This window comes from Ovis aries, chromosome 22 (assembly GCF_016772045.2).
Source record: "Ovis aries strain OAR_USU_Benz2616 breed Rambouillet chromosome 22, ARS-UI_Ramb_v3.0, whole genome shotgun sequence".
In the NCBI taxonomy this organism is placed as follows: domain Eukaryota; kingdom Metazoa; phylum Chordata; class Mammalia; order Artiodactyla; family Bovidae; genus Ovis; species Ovis aries.
Genome location: NC_056075.1, coordinates 30981379 through 30998466, shown reverse-complemented (window position 1 = coordinate 30998466; position 17088 = coordinate 30981379). Strand labels below are relative to the sequence as shown.

At 40.6% G+C, this 17088-nt stretch overlaps 2 protein-coding genes across 9 annotated transcripts in view; one reads left to right on the top strand and one right to left on the bottom strand.

Annotated features, from left to right (window-relative positions):
• SHOC2 (SHOC2 leucine rich repeat scaffold protein) overlaps positions 1 to 731 on the bottom strand; it is an 85035-nt gene extending 84304 nt beyond the window's left edge. For all 3 annotated transcript variants that reach the window (XM_060404459.1, XM_060404460.1, XM_004020195.5), the window contains exon 1: positions 483 to 731. The gene's annotated coding sequence lies outside the window, so the exon portion shown is untranslated. The remainder of the gene's footprint in view (positions 1 to 482) is intronic.
• BBIP1 (BBSome interacting protein 1) lies at positions 286 to 16855 on the top strand. Of its 6 annotated transcripts, none has more exons than XM_042238608.2 (5): positions 286 to 338; positions 1268 to 1368; positions 11040 to 11089; positions 12971 to 13043; positions 16474 to 16855. In XM_042238608.2, the coding sequence occupies exons 4-5, from the start codon at positions 12998 to 13000 to the stop codon at positions 16635 to 16637; spliced, it is 210 nt and encodes a 69-aa protein (XP_042094542.1). In that variant the 5' UTR covers positions 286 to 338; positions 1268 to 1368; positions 11040 to 11089; positions 12971 to 12997; the 3' UTR covers positions 16638 to 16855. The 6 variants fall into 6 exon arrangements, with proteins under 6 accessions (XP_042094542.1, XP_011958308.1, XP_011958309.1 ...); XM_012102918.4 differs by having other exon boundaries at positions 286 to 635; XM_042238609.2 differs by lacking the exon at positions 286 to 338 and adding an exon at positions 792 to 1148.
• Positions 16856 to 17088: the final 233 nt, after the last annotated feature.

The window sequence follows — 17088 nt, the reverse complement described above, 5'->3', positions numbered from 1 at the left end:
CCAATCAGACAGACGCACTGTCGCCAGCGACGCTACCCAATCAGAGCGAGGTATTGGCGCCAGCTTCCCTCTCTGCGCCCTTTTTCTTTCCTCTGCTCCTGGACGCCCTCTCTCCCGCCCACTGGGCGCCGCTGGCTAGCTGGGCCACAGAGAGAGCCTCCAGCAGGGTAGAGCGACAACACTCAAGCGGAAGTTACTGTTGACGCTAAGGCAGCCATAACGGATAATGGCAACGGGAGTTTCCTGGCCTCCCGTCTCCTGTGTGACGTAGTTTTCCCTTCGCCCAGATTCACAGTTGCCCTGGGCAACAGTTGAGCCGTCAGGGAAGAGAAGCATCTGTAAGTAGGCCCAAAAAAGGACCAAAGGTGACCAGACATCCATGTAAAACAAGTTAATTCCTATTCCGAACTACCTTCCCGGTTGCGGGGTTAGAGAGAGCAGGTTTCCCGGCCCTTATTTTGCTGGGACGTCTGGTCACTTACCTAGGTGGACAGGAGTTTAGAGCTCCGAAAATCCCTGTCTTGCCCGGAAGTTGCATTTGACACTTCTGAATGGGGTCATGGCAGAAGGATGGGAATAGCTTGCGCCCCCCTTGCCCCAGGGAATACCCATTCTGACAGGAGTCGAGAAGTGAGGTGAGTGTCCCTTGGTTCCGACCCGTGGGTCAGATCCGAGCGGGCCCCAGGGCCCTGGGAGACCGAGAGTGCCGGAGGAGAGCAAAGCTCAGAGTCGCTTCCGCTGGAAGAAGGTTTTCTTTCCGGGCTGGCCAGGCGGCGGCCCGCCCTCTCTCCGCCCCTTTGAGGCTCCCTGTGGGGCGAGGCCGCTCAACCGGCTCCCCTCGCCTAGCTGCAGCAAGTCGGGATGGGAGGGGCCTGGGCGGAGCCCCTAACTCTGGCCAAGTGAAGCTCCTGACCACGCCCCCGCAAATTCTGTTAAGTACTTTCACCCCCTGACCTTTGAGGATGGAGAATGCTGGAACTTGAGGAAATCGTTTTACGTTCCCAGCTACAAAGGAAAAAGATGGTTACCCACCACTGCGGCAACACCTCTAAGTCTTATTTCCCCACTTCCTGTCTTCAGATTCTGAATTTTCTCCCTTTGTTTCTCTGGTGAGAGTTTGTAAGCACTGACTGCCATTCTGAAAGAAGGTATACTGTCCTAATCCTGCAAGTCTACGGTATATTAAACAATTTAATGTTTGTGAATATTCGTATCGGGTTAGTTTTATATGACTTTACCACACGTGTCTCACATTTATCTCATATAGTTCTTCTGTAGGTTTGAGTGAACACCTGTCAGTCATCTTCGTAATACCGGGTTGGATACCTAAAGCTGCGAGGGGAAAAGAGAAATCAGGAGAACTTTCAGGTAAACTGAAAATTGTTTATATCCACGCTAGTCAACGGCAAGGGTGCACACCTACATTCTTTGCTGAATTTTTTTTCATATTCTTAGTACTCATTTTCCAGCCAAAATGGATTATTCTTGTTTCTAACAAGATTAACCACTGAAGCACCAACCTTTTGTGATTCTGTATCCCTGTCCTAGTAACCTTGGAGATTTGTGTCCAGATTTTCCCCAGAAGGAAGTAATTTCCTCTGAGCTTACCCAGCATTTTTTGAACCTCTTTTATGACAACCATTGTTTTATGTAACAGCTGCTTGTGTTCTTAGCTTCTCTGCCTTGCGTGCGTGCTAAGTTGCTTCAGTTGTGTCCAACTCTTTGTGACTGTATGGACTATAGCCGGCCAGGCTCTTGTGTCCAGGCGAAAATACTGGAGTGGATTGCAATGCCCTCCTCCAGGGGATCTTCCCAACCTAGGGATCAGACTCGGATCTCCTGCATTGGCAGGCGAGTTCTTGACCACCGGTGCCACCTAGAAAGCCCAGTTTACTCCTAAATAGAATGGTTTGTATCAGATTTATCAGGCTATTATTTTACCCTGCACATGATATTATTTTGATAAATACTGAAAGATAGAATATCAGGTATCTCCTGGATGCCCAGTATGCTTGCCAGCAGCTTTGGTTTTAGGGAATTTCGGTTTATCAGAATTTCAGCATAGTTCCTTCTACTCAACGCGATTTCTTCCCCCAATATTTTATCAAAGAAATATTCATACATTAAAAGTTTAAAGAATGCAACAAACATTCATATACCTGTCACCTAGCTCCAACAGTTGTTAACATTGTGCCATATTCATTTCTTCTCGCACACTTTTTGTCATTGAGGCATTTGGAAAAAGGTTGCAGATGCCTGTTGTTAAGTAGACATCTCTAAAATTCCCAACACGTATTTCCTAAGAATTCTAAAGTTCTCCTGGAAAACATAATATTATTATCACAATTAAGGAAGTTAATTCTGTAGTCTTTAGAATCCAGTCTATATGTACATATGTTTTCCCATTTGAGCCAAAAATGTCTTCTATACCTTCTCCTCCTTGCAAAAAAACAAAACTCAAGATCCAGTCATGGTTTATATACTGTATTTCAGTATTATAACTATTTAGCCTTAACCTAGAACAGGCCCCCATTTTTTCTTCCCATGTGACATTGTCATTTTGAAAAGTTCAGGCCAGGGGTCTTTTTGACTGTCTCTTTTTTCCTATTTCCCGTACATCAGAAGTTGGTCTGGAGGCGTGCTTACATTCAATTTAACTTTTTTTGCAAGACTACTTCAAAGTAAGAAAACTAAAAGTTTTCATCCTTTTCCAATCGTGATTGCTACTGCTGCTAAATCGCTTCAGTCGTGTCCGAGTCTGTGTGACCCCATAGACAGCAGCCCACCAGGCTCCCCCATCCCTGGGATTCTCCAGGAAAGAATACTGGAGTGGGTTGCCATTTCCTTCTCCAATGCATGAAAGTGAAAAGTGAAAGTGAAGTCACTCAGTCGTGTTTGTTTGACTCCTGGTGACCCCATGGAGTGCAGCTTATCAGGTCCGTGGGATTTTCCAGGCAAGAGTACTGGAGTGGGTTGCCATTACCTTCTCTGCCAGTTATGATTAAATCTTCCCAAATGTAGCTACTCTTACCCATACCATGAGCTGCTCATTAAATCCATGCCAGTTCTCAGCATACCACTTTCTATTATGTCCTACAAAGAACAGTTTAGCGTTTAATCCTCCTGTCTGTGTAGACTGTGTTAGTACCCTGCACTGGCAACATAGACTGTCTCAGTTCAGTTCAATTCAGTCGCTCAGTTGTGTCCGACTCTTTGTGACCCCATGGACTGCAGCACTCCAGGCTTCCCTGTCCATCACCAACTCCTGGAGCTTGCTCAAACTCATGTCCATCGAGTCAGTGATGCCATCCAATGTAGAGTGTATTAGTACCCTGCACTGGCAACGTAGACTGTCTATCTTTTAATAAATCGTTGCTGCTACTTTGCCTTCACTTGGAACTGATGCAATGTCATCTACAGCAGAGTGTACTGATGTCAGCATAGTTTCATGAGTTTGATCTCCTGGCACCCCAAGGACTGTTGATGAAAGGTGTGTGGGCCCTGCAATTCAAATACAGATGAATCTTGATGTTATCAAAGCAGATACTGAGGCAAGTACTGGCCATATGACTGCATTCCAGTTTCGGCAGTGTTATTTTTCTCCCTGAAATTCTTCTGCAAGTCTTAATTGGTCCTGGTGTTTCTGTGATAGCTTGTTGGTAGCATTCATCAGAGCCTATTAAAAATTGCAAAATCAAGATTATACTTAGCACTTAGTACACGAAGAACATTCTGTGTTCAGTGGATATATAGATGTCTGTTCATAATCACAAGAGGAAAACTCCCAGGATGGCCAAGCTTTTGTACTCTTCCTTTTCTAGACTTACAGTTGATCATGAAAGGTAAGCAGAAGGAAGAAAATTCTCTGAGAGGGCAGACACTCTTAGATTGATACAGAATATTTTTAGTCTTCACATTGGAATTTAAGTAATGCACTCCATCAATCACTTTTTTTGTATTCTAGATTCAAGTAAAGCTTAAATAATATATTAATTAAGACTACAGATTTTAGAATCAGACCTGGGTTTCGGGAACAGGGATATTCATTAGCTGATGACTTTGAACAGTTTACTCACTCTGTTTATCATCTGTTACATAGAAGTGTAAAACCTCAGGATTGTTGAACAGAGTGAGTCAAACACACATAAAATGCATTAGCATATTGTGTAGCACATGGTATGTAGTCAGTGTATGGTAGTTATTATTGGTAACTTCTAAAGCAGTCCAATCTGAGTATATTGTTGGCATTAAATATTTATTGATTGAATGAATGAATCTAAGACAATGGTTCTCCAACTTTAATGTGGAGAACTTAAAAATTAGAGATTCTAATTCAGTGAATCTGGGGAAGGCTCCCGAAAAATCTATATTGTTAATAATCATCCAGGGGATTTTGATAAGGTGATCCAAGGGTCAGGCTTTCAGAAACACTGAGTAAAGTATCAAACAATTCTTTATTTCCCTTTCTTTGCATACTATTGAAGTAGCTACATATCTCTGATGATGAGAATATAAAAGGTACCTTTTTTTAAAAAGGCTTAACCCTTTTTTAAAGTGTTAATAGGTAATGTTTTTAGAACTACTTTTAGTACTGGATTTTGAAAAAGCAAAAACTATTAGTAAAAGGCATTTTGCATGAGTAGGACATGACATTTTCTACTAACTTAACAGTAGTGTCTGCTACTGGAGAGTAACAGAACCAAAGGCATCATCCAACTTCACTCATGAAGAGCAGTTCCTGTTCTTAGGCCTAGGCACATTCCAGAAGGTAGACTCTGCACATATTATTCACATGAGTCTGGGTTAATTAGCTAAACTGAACGTGTTGCAACATTTTTCTACTAGCAGATGCCAGATAGCAAAACAGAGTAGAATCTACTGTAGTTTCCAACTGCATGACATATAATGTTATTTGGCATCTCCCCTTGAACATTATCAATCCAAATTAAGCACTCTGCCAGCACGTGGTCAATCACTTGAGTGAGAGAGAGCATTACTACTTTGTATCTGCTGGAAGACACCTTATTTGGGGGCTCCCTCTCACCTTTTTCTCATGCTCGTTTACATTCAGAAATCTAATATGTGTTTGAAAATTTATCTATCATCAGTCAATCACACAAGTCTTGCATCAGACAAAAGACAAATTTTTTCATTTTTGTTCCTGCCATTCCTCCCACCCCCATCAACAACCTGCAGTAAGTATTCAGACCCTGAGCTCTTCCTGTGTGCTAGGGCTGGTTAATGGCTTTATATGAATTACGTCATTTAATAAGGCATCTAAAGTCGGTGCTATTATAAACTTTATTTTTAGAGATAAAACTGAAGTTTAGAAAATTAAATAATTTGTTTAAATGACTAATTTGACTCCAGACCCTTCTCTCAACTTCTACATTCTCCTCATCTCGTTTTACCACCACTCTACCACTATTTACCATCTTTCCATATCCTTATTAGGTCATTATATCCACTCCCATAGCTTATACTACTGTGCAGCCACCTGTTTAGGCCTCCAGTCTTTTTTACCTTCCACACTCATTGGGTCAGAACCTAATTCATAGTCTTTGCCCTTCCCTCCTAGCTTGTCCCTCGTATCTATCCTCAACTTGAATTGATACCTGCGCCATCTACTCAGGCATGTTAGCTTAAAATCTCAGCCATCCTTGATCATTTTCTTATCACCCAAAGTGGTATTGGCGAATGGTGGAGGAGACTTGAATTTCAACTTCTTTTTTTTTTTAATTAATTTAGTTATTTTTAATATAAATGTATTTATTTTAATTGGAGGCTAATTACTTTACAGTATTGTATTGGTTTTGCCATACATGAACATGAATCTGCCACAGGTATACACATGTTCCCCATCCTGAACCCCCCTCCCACCTCCCTCCCCGCCCAAATCTCAACTTCTTATATCTTTGAATACCTCAAGTATGTTCTCCTCATACTGTTCAGTATTGCTGATTTTGTCCATTCCTCATCATCCTACCTAAACAATTAATAGCTTCCTTACTAATTGCCTTGCCTCTAGTGTCTCTTCTGTTTTTCCTTTTTGTCTAGAATATGTGTCTCCAAAAAAAAAAATCATATGTCATATTTCTACTCAAAGCCATCCAGTTAGCTCCCTCCTGTTTATAAAGTTCAAACTCCACGGCATGCCATTCAAGGCTGAACATGAGCTGGCCTCCACCTGGTTGATCCTACCATGATATGTGCACTGTATATACATCATAATCTAGCCATTCCTCCAAGTTTTTTTTCAAATGCTTCTTTCTTTGAGCACATTGTTCAGTTTATCTGGAACACCCTCCCTTTGCTACACAGCCACTTCTTTGGATAGTAAATCCCCATTCATCCTGGAACTAGTTCCAGTGTCATGTGTAATAATTATTCCTCAGAGATCACCACTTTCACCTGTCCAGAGCCAAGTTATTGATGGTTTTGGTTTCTTAAGGCACAATAGATATGTTTTTATTAAAGTATGTTGCATTGAATTGTACTTGTTTATTTACATGTCTCTTTCCCCATCTCACCTCCCCCAGATTCCTCAAGGAGAAGAACAGGTTCTTATCTACTATATGTAGATAAGTTTAGCTGTTCCCACGTTTAGCTGTGATTGGTACATTATAGTCAATTAGTATGTTGTTCAAAGAAAAAAATCTGGATAGGCTAGGTACATAGGATCGAAAACTTCTTAATTTTACATTTATTTTCCACTCTAAAGGAATAATTTCCTTGTCACCAAATAGAGCATACTTTCCTACTCCAGTCTTTTTTAAAATTTATTTTATTGACGTATAGTTGATTTACAATGTTGTGTTAATTTCTGCTGTACAGCAAAGTGACTCACTTATATATGTATATACATTCTTTTTCATATTATTTTCTATTTTGCTTTATCACAGGACACTGAATATAGTTCCCTGTGATACACAGTAGGGCCTTGTTGTTTATCCATTCTTTGCATCTGGTAACCCCAAACTCCCAGTCTGTCCTTCCCCCGTCCCACTTCCCCCTTGGCAAGCACAAGTATGTTCTCTGTGTGTGTGTGTCTGTTTGTTTCATAAATAAGTTCATTTGTGTCATATTTTAAATTCCACATATAAGTGATATCATACGGTACCTGTCTTTCTCTTTCTGACTTCACTTAGTATGATCATCTCTAGTTGTGTTCATGTTGCTGCAGATGACATTATTTCATTCGTTTTTATGACTGAGTAGTAGTCTATTATGTATACATACCACAACTTCTTTATCCATTCATCAGGTGATCGCCATTTAGATTGTTTCCATGTCTTGGCTATTGTGAATAGTGCTGCTATGGACATAGGGGTAAATATGCTGAAAATTTTGTCCTTTGCAACTTATCATAAGTTTAAACTTAGGATAACAATTTATATGTCTATATCTGGAAGTAAAAGAGTACCTAATTTTTCTGCCTAGCTTTTCAAAATCTCTTAGGTGGTTATGCAAGGATAAAATTTGAGGACCACTAATATACACTCTTAAGTTTCAGAAGGACACTCTAGTGCTCTTGTCCGGTCCTACTGCCATGATTTAGTTTGGTTGTCATAGTAAATCTAGGTTGGTCCTCAGACTAAATCACCCTAGAGATTTTTAACTTGTCTAAGTTCTATGACTAATTTATGCCATCAATATGGGTATGATTGACTTAACTAATCCTGCCTAGACCTACTGCTGCTACTGCTGCTGCTGCAACCCCATAGACAGCAGCCCACCAGGCTCCCCCGTCCCTGGGATTCTCCAGGCAAGAACTCTGGAGTGGGTTGCCAGTTCCTTCTCCAACGCATGAAAGTGAAAAGTGAAAGTGAAGTCGCTCAGTCGTGTCCAACTCCTGGCGACCCCATGGACTGCAGCCCACCAGCCTCCTCCGTCCATGGGATTTTCCAGGCAAGAGTACTGGAGTGGGGTGCCATTGCCTAGACCTAAGTGCCTTTCGATTTTCACTCAACTTAGTAAAACAACTTAGTAAAATTTTTCATGACAAAGATTTGGTTTCCCTCTGAGTTCTTCTGCATTAATTTTAGACATCTAGCTCAAATGGCTACAGCAGGTTTGCTTCTTTTATCATGATTTGAAATGCATTATCCATCAAAATCATTTGTGGGGAAAATTACAAAGTGAAGAAACTGGAGGAGAAGGAAGCAACAGATTCTTTTCTAATTACCTGGACCAGAAACTTCAAAAATTGAATGACACTGTATTCTCTCAGCATTAAAAGTTTGCATTCTGTGAGTGTAGGAATTTTAACTTTTGCAGTTTAATGTTTCATCTAAAAAATATGCCTTGACAGTCTATATCATTTTAAAATCTGTCAGAGTACTCCATTGTATGGTTTTTCCATAATTTATTTGACCTATGACATATGCCTGAACACAGGATCCTAATGTACATTCTTACTCTTTTATACAAAGAAATAGAGGAAAACAATAGAATGGGAAAGTCTAGAGATCTATTCAAGAAAATTAGAGATACCAAGGGAACATTTCATGCGAAGTTGGGCTGGATAAAGGGCAGAAATGGTATGGACCTAACAGAAGCAGAAGATATTAAGAAGAGGTGGCAAGAATACACAGAAGAACTGTACAAAAAAGGTCTTCATGACCCAGATTATCACAATGGTGTGATCACTCACCTAGAGCCAGACATCCTGGAATGTGAAGTCAAGTGGGCCTTAGGAAGCATCACTAGAAACAAAGCTAGTGGAGGTGATGGAATTCCAGTTGAGCTATTTCAAGTCCTAAAAGATGATTCTGTGAAACTGCTGCACTCAATATGCCAGCAAATTTGGAAAACTCAGCAGTGACCACAGGACTGGAAAGGTCCATTTTCATTCCAATCCCAAAGAAAGGCAATGCCAAAGAATGCTCAAACTACTGCACAATTGCACTCATCTCACATGCTAGCAAAGTAATGCTCAAAATTCTCCAAGCCAGGCTTCAACAGTACGTGAACCGTGAACTTCCAGATGTTCAAGCTGGATTTAGAAAAGGCAAAGGAACCAGAGATCAAATTGCCAACATCCGTTGGATCATCAAAAGAGCAAGAGAGTTCCAGAAAAACATCTACTTCTGGTTTATTGACTATGCCAAAGCCTTTGACTGTGTGAATCACAACAAACTGTGGAAAATTCTTAAAGAGATGGGAATACCAGAGCACCTGACCTGCCTCCTGAGAAATCTGTATGCAGGTCAAGAAGCAACAGTTAGAATGGGATATGGAACAACAGACTGGTTCCAAATAGGAAAAGGAGTATGTCAAGGCTGTATATTGTCTCCCTGCTTATTAAATTTATATGCAAAGTACATCATGAGAAATGCTGGACTGGATGAAGCACAAGCTGGAATCAAGATTGCCGGGAGAAATATCAATAACCTCAGATATGCAGATAACAGCACACTTATGGCAGAAAGCAAAGAACTATAGAATCTCTTAATGAAAGTGAAAGGGAAGAGTGAAAGAGTTGGCTTAAAACTCAGCATTCAGAAAACGAAGATCATGGCATCTGGTGCCATCACTTCATGGCAAATAGATAGGGAAACAGTGGAAACACTGACAGACTTTAATTTGGGGGGGCTCCAAAATCACTGTAGATGGTGACTGAAGCCATGAAATTAAAAGACGCTTGCTCCTTGGAAGAAAAGTTATGACCAACCTAGATAGCATATTCAAAAGCAGAGACATTACTTTGCCAACAAAGTCCGTCTAGTCACAACTATGGTTTGTCCAGTAGTCATGTATGGATGTGAGAGTTGGACTATAAAGAAAGCTGAGTGCCAAAGAATTGATGCTTTTGAACTGTGGTGTTGGAGAAGACTCTTGAGAAACCTTGGACAACAAGGAGATCCAACCAGTCTATCCTAAAGGAAATCAGTGCTGAATATTCATTGGAAGGACTGATGCTGAAGCTGCAACTCCAGTCCTTTGGCCACCTGATGTGAAGAACTGACTCATTTGAAAAGACCTTGATGCTGGGGAAGACTGAAGGCAGGAGGAGAAGGGGACGACAGAGGATGAGATGGTTGGATGACATCACCGACTCAATGGACATGAGTTTGAGCAAGCTCCGGGAGTTGGTGATGGACAGGGAAGCCTGGCGTGCTGTAGTCCACAGGGTCACAAAGAGTCAGACATGACTAAGCTGCTAAACTGAACTGAACGCTTTTATCTTTACACACATGCTTTGTTTCTTTAGGGATCACTACTAGTAGTAGAATATTTGGGTCAAAGAAAATATACATATTTGGTTTTCATAGATACTACAAAATATTTAAGGATACTACAAATTATCCCTCTAAAAATGCTGTACTGACAAACCTGCTCACCAATAGGGAGTGCCCATTCCCCTATATGTTCCCTAACTGTGGATACTATCAGGGATTTTTATTTTTTTGCAATCTCAAAAAGCATAACACACACACCCTAAAATGAGACCAGTGATTTTCACTTTATGAGGCCATAATGATTTTCCTATTTAAAGTATAACCACCACAACCCCCAGCACTCCTAAATCCCCTTAAACTATTTTAGTTTCTGTAACACTACCTTCTAATAGCATTGTCATTTGTTTTTCTCCCTATACACTAGACCATAAGCTCCAAAAGAGCAAAAGTTTTTTTCCTCTTTTATGCACTAATGAATGGTTCCTGGCACATGGTGGACACTCACATATTTATTGAGTTGAATGACGTGACACTTGTATAATATACATGAATTTCATCCATAGCTGGTATGTTTCCTTCTTGGGCCTGTCTGTCCCTGGTATTACACACATCTTACCTTACCAATTAGAAATTACCCTTTGGGGTAGCCACACTCCATAGGGTCCATTACACCAGGCAAAACACTCATGTTTGGCCATTAGCAGGCTACCTGGAGAAGGATGAAAATGCTCCTTCCTACTCTGGGCTCCCTGGGCAGTTGATTATCATGACACTGTAGGCTTGGCAGTGCCAGCCAACCAACCAATACCTTGCTTATTTTAGCCCTTCCCTTCCTGTTTCTCTCCTGCCAATGCCTAGGGGAACCTCGGAACAAGAATCAGCTCCAGCAAAGTAGACACTCCACCCAGGCAAGTGACGGCACTGATCTTCCCCATACCAGGTCCAACCCACTCCCTACCGGGCCTTTGGCTCCACACCCTTTCCAGTAACAATGGCAGCTTAATCAGAGAACTAAGGTTTTGTAGAGCACCAAGCTTCATTGTTTTCTTCAAGCTAGATTTTGGATGTGAGAGGTATAGAGAAGAGAAAGCAAAAGATAGTGATTAAATTATGAGTAACTAGAGTTGCTACTCTAAAACAGCTAAGATTTAAGTATTTGTTCATCCACCATTTTAGCATTTTGGTGATTTAAAAAATTGGTGATATAAAAACTTTTAGATGCTATGCACTTCCTTCACATTTGTCAACATTTATAATGTCTGTCCTCCCTTTCAGTAGCATATCATGTCAGATTGGCACCAAATAAAGGCTTAAGGAATATTTTCATTGTACTATCTTTGAGAGGTAAAGTGTTTCTTATATTCACGCTAATCAGAGATCTGCAATGTTTTTGCCCTTCAACATAACCTGAAAAAAGAAATGATCACTGGTTACCACTGGCAGGCCTAAGTAACAGGAAGGAAAGAATGTGTCAGAAGGAGAAGCAGCTGTGCATTGAGTGAACTGCATTTATCTCAGATTCTAGGTAGTGTGATGCGTTGCTTTATTCCTGGTCCATTCCCTACTTCATCTTCCTTCCCAGACAGAGCAGAATAGGGGTAAGTTAGTTCTGGAAAGCAGATAGAGCTTTCTCAGGAACTTAAGATCTTTCAGAATAGGAATTTGAACAAGAAGGGGAAAAGGCTTGGTGGATGGAGTAAAGGAAGCTTTTATTAGGAATGTCAAAATAGTGGTAATGGGAATAAGACCAGCAGCAGCTTCACTTTATTAAAACTAATTTGCAGTGGGTGGTAAAGGCAGGCACCAAGCCAGCATCATCACATTATAGATAATAAATCTTTCTTCTGTGGTGGTGTTGTGAAAGATATACAGTAAGTTGCATCAGTGTGGCAAAAATCACAAAATGGGTGGGACTGTCTAGAGAAGCTTCTGTATTTGGAAGGGGATCATGCTAAAAATTACAGTCCAGAATACCTTGAACATACTAATAACATAGCATGGCATAAACTGGGATGTAACACTGGAAACATGTCACTAGCCAGAGATGACATATACACTGGGATCTGCATAACAAAATACTCACGTGAGGGTATTCACTGGCACTTCAGCATATAGTATTAATACATGTGTATTAGAGGAAAATAGTAAACTGAAAGCACACCTCACTTCTGGTATTCAGAAGCCAGTTTCACCTGTTTGTGTGGCTTCCTTACAAATCGCAGTTGTGTGGCCAGTAACTGATCCTTAAGTTGCTTTTGATCATTAAAGCAAAGGAATTAAAGCAGAAATTGGTTGTTAGCTATTGAAAGAGGTGTGAATGTTAGGCAGTATTTGCATAGTACTGCCTTCTTTCCCTAACAGCCTGGCATAGGCCACCTCCCAAATGATCTTGGCTTTCAACATCATCTACCACTCAGGAGATGCTATCAGCTGCATATAAATCCTTTTGTTTTCCCTCGGCTGCACAGATACCTTACTAGATAACTAGTTATCTTTGCCTGAAAAACTTAAGCTCTACCAACTTTCACTAAGGGGAAAAATTTGGAACATGCAGCCTTCCAGTTACTACCACCACTGATGAACGAAAGTTGATGAGGTCTGCATGCTTACATGAACTATCTCAACCTTGTTTCAATGGAAAGACTCACAGGTAATTAAAAGAAAAATTATGCAAGGATAGTTCATTTTCTATACACATTGTGACTTTACTTCTTAAACTACAACGGAAATATCTCAAGTAATATGCTTTGGGAATTCATTCTTGAATAATATTTGTTTTCTCATTGAAGGACGAGACTGTATCCAACACTTCAGATATGGCAGAAACAAAGTCGATGTTCCGGGAAGTTCTTCCAAAACAAGGTATCTAAATCACATACTTTGGTCATAGAATATTATTGTGCAAACTAAAGCAGCAATGCTTTAGTCATTGAGTTGTGTCTGAGTCTCTTGCAACCCCATGGACTGTAGCCTGCCAAGCTTCTCTGTCCATGGGATTTTCCAAGCAAGGATACTAGAGTGGGTTGCCATTTCCTTCTCCAGTATTCTACATGTAACAGTGTCATATAGCAGACTCAATAGCTAGACATCTTGTAGCCATTTTGTGTTTTATATATATACCACAGATACTCTCCACTTTTGCTATACTTGTGTCATGAGTAGTTTGTAAAGGAGTAATCCATTGCTTTTTTGCCCCCAGTAAAATGATGTAAGATGATGGTTTGTTTCTTAAATGTAGAAATCCTATTATTCTCAAGATTGGCAATAACAATAAATTTAGTGACAAAAGTAGCACCATAATACTAAGGTCTGAAAGTGAGGGAAAAGAAACCTGTATCAAACAATGTAACAAAAGCTGAAGGTTCAAGGTAAACATTCAGTAATTTGAATGTTCATGTTAATACCATACCTTACTAGGTACTTGGTTTTCCATTTCTTTAATTGAAGTATATAGTTGGTTTACAACTACACAAGTGTATAGTAAGTTTTATATACAAGTTATACATACATATTTAATTGCCTTGTTTTTTTTCAGATTATTTTCTTATAGGTTATTACAAAATACTTAGTATAGTTCCAGGTGGTATATAGTAGGTTCCTGTAGGTCTTTTTTGTTTATATGTTATATTGTAAGTTTGTTTTCTATGTCTTTTTGGTCTTTTTCTGTTTTATATTTAAAAGTTCATTCATATCTTTTTTTTTTTTTAGATTCCACATATAAATGATATCTTTTTCTGACTTACTCCTCTTAGTATGGTCCATCCATGTTGCTGCAAATGGCATTATTTCAGTCTTCTTCATGTTAATATTACACACACACAGTCTTCTTTATCCATCTGTAAGTGGACATTTAGGGTGCCTCCATGTGTTAGCCAGAGAAGGCAATGGCACTCCACTCCAGTACTCTTGCCCAGAAAATCCCACTGGATGGAGAAGCCTGGTAGGCTGCAGTGGGGTTGCAGAGTCAGACACGACTGGAGTGACTTCACTTTCACTTTTCACTTTCATGCATTGGAGAAGGAAATGGCAACCCACTCCAGTTTTCTTGCTTGGAGAATCCCAGGGACGGTGGAGCCCAGTGGGCTGCCATCTATGGGGTCACAGAGTCGGACACGACTGAAGCGACTTAGCAACAGCAGCAGCACCCATGTGTTAGCTATTGTAAATAGTGCTGCAATTCAGACACATGCCTAGGATTGGGATTGCAGAACCATGTGGCTAACTCTATTTTTAGTTCCTTAAGGAACCTCCATACTGTCCTCCATAGTGGCTGCACAAATTTGCATTCCCACAAACAGTGTAGGTAGGAATCTATAACTTGTATATAAAACTTGCTATACACTTGTATAGTTGCTTCCATGGTGGCTCAGCTGGTAAAAAATCCGCCTGCAGTGTGGGAGACCTGGGTTCCATCCCTGGATTGGGAAGATCCCCTGGAGAAGGGAAAGGCTACGCACTACAGTATTCTGGCCTGGAGAATTCCATACTGTAGTCCATGGGGTTGCAAAGAGTGGGACGCTACTGAGCGACTTTCACTTTCAACAGTGTAGGAGGCTTCTCTTTTCTCCACACCCTCTCCAACTTTTATTATTTGTAGATTTTTTGATGGTGGCCATTCTGATTGGTGTGAGGTGATACCTCATTGTAGTTTTGTGTTTCTCGAATTAGTTTGTCTTTTGGCCATCTCTTTTTTTAGAGAAATGTCTACTTAGATCTTCTGCCCATTTTTTGATTGGGTTTTTGTATTGAGCTGTATTAGCTATTTGTATATTTTGAAAATTAATCACTTGTTAGTCACATCATTTGCAAACATTTTCTCCCCTTCTATAGGTTGTTCTTTTGTTTTATGGTTTCCTTTGCTGTGCAAAAGCTTTTGAGTTTAATTAGGTCCCATTTGTGTATTTTTATTTCCATTACTCTAGGAAATGTATTCCTCTGCTGTTCCACTTTCTATTAATTTCTATTTTTATGTATATGGAAGGTTATGTTCCTTGATTTTGGAGAAGTAACCCTCTGTAGGGGATGTCTTGTGTGTCCCACCCAGCCTTACACTCTCGTTACCCAACGTTCCAGGGACCCACTTGTCCCAGGGAAGGTTCTGATGCTTGGGAATTCAGTTCCCAGGCTGCTAGATGCTAGTTTTCTTGCTTCTGGAGTCTACCCGCTGGTGGTTGACCCTGGTCCAGAGGCTTGTGCAGGCTTCCTGGTGGAAAGGGCCTATGCTTACCAACACTATTGGGTAGAGCTCAGTCTTGGTTCTCTGATGGGCAGTGGTAGTGCCATATCAAGGGGCATGACTAGAGGTGACTGTGGGCTCAGGAAGTCTTTAAGCAGTCTGATGGCGGGGAGGGGATGTTCCTGCTTTGTTGTTTGGCCTAAGGGGTCCCAGCACTGGAGCCTACGGGCTGTTGGGTGGTAGGTCATGGTGCCAAATGGCAGCCTCTAGGAGAGCTCATGCCAATGACTGTTCCCTAGTGTCTCCACTACCAGTGTCCTTGTCCTCACAGTGAGCCAGTCACCCCACATCTCTCCAGCAGACCCTCTTCAGACCAGCAGGTCTGACCCACGGACCTATGAAGTCACTGCACTTTTGCCCTGGGTCCCAGTGCACGCACGCCTGTGTGTCCTCCAGGAGTGGAGCTGCTGTTTCCCCCAGTCCTGTGGCACTCCTGCACTCAAGCCCCACTGGACTACAAAGCCAAGTGCTCTGGGGGCTCTTCCTCCTGATGCCAGACCCCCAGGCTGGGGAGCCTGATGTGGGACTTAGTCCTATGAGAGAACTTCCACAACATAATTGTTCTCCAGTTTGTGGGTCACCACCTGGCGAGTATGGGATTTGATTATATTGTGAGTGTGCCCTTCCTACCATCTCATTGGGTTTCTTCATGTCTTTGGATGTATCAACAGGGTATCTTTTTTGGTAGGTTTACGTCTTTTTTATTGATGGTTGGTCAGCATTCAGTTGTGACTCTGGTGGGCTTCTACCCTGCCATCTTGTCCCCCTAAGTATTTTTATGTATGTTTTATTTCCTTTTTTTTAAATTCAACATCTGACACAAGAAGTTGTGTCCCATGGCAACTTATAATTTTAGGTTGAAAATTCAAAACCTTTCTCATGAACTTCCTAGTATTAAATGATGCTTTTATATTTTTATATTAAAGATATGTTACAAGGATAACTATAACAAGAAGAGATTGTAAATGACAATGTATTAAATTTTTAAACTGCAAATCCAAACTACCAAACAGCTGTATTTATCTCACTCTGATTTTTATTTCTTTTTCAACTTAGGGCAGTTGTATGTAGAAGATATAACCACAATGGTGCTATGTAAACCCAAACTTTTACCATTAAAATCTCTGACTCTGGAAAAACTGGAGAAAATGCAGCAAGCAGCACAGGATACAATTCGCCAACAGGAAATGACAGAAAAGGAACAGAAAATAACTCACTGAACAACGGCAAGTAACTCACTGAATGATAACTAGCACTTCTACGGAACACCCTACACCTTTCTATTAACAAGGGCTGAAAATAATCTGCATCTATATGCTGAAAACAGTATGTATTAATAAAACAGACAGTATCCCTATACAAAAACCCAATTACTAAAATTTGGATTGTGAATTTAAACACTGGTTTGTATTGAATATAAGCAATTTTAAAACTTTGAGCCCAAATTGTGTTTTATTTTTAACCCAAGTTTTTCAAACTACAAATTACTGTTCACCATTCCTATCAGTTTTCTAGATAACATTCTTAGTTAGGCACAGTGAGTAAATGCAACTTCTACAGTCATCCTGTACATGGTTTTAAAAACTGAACTAAGCTTTTTAATTATATTGACTTTAAGGACTTACCTTGCCACCTTTGTCTTCCAGATATCAAAACATAATCAAAACCCTA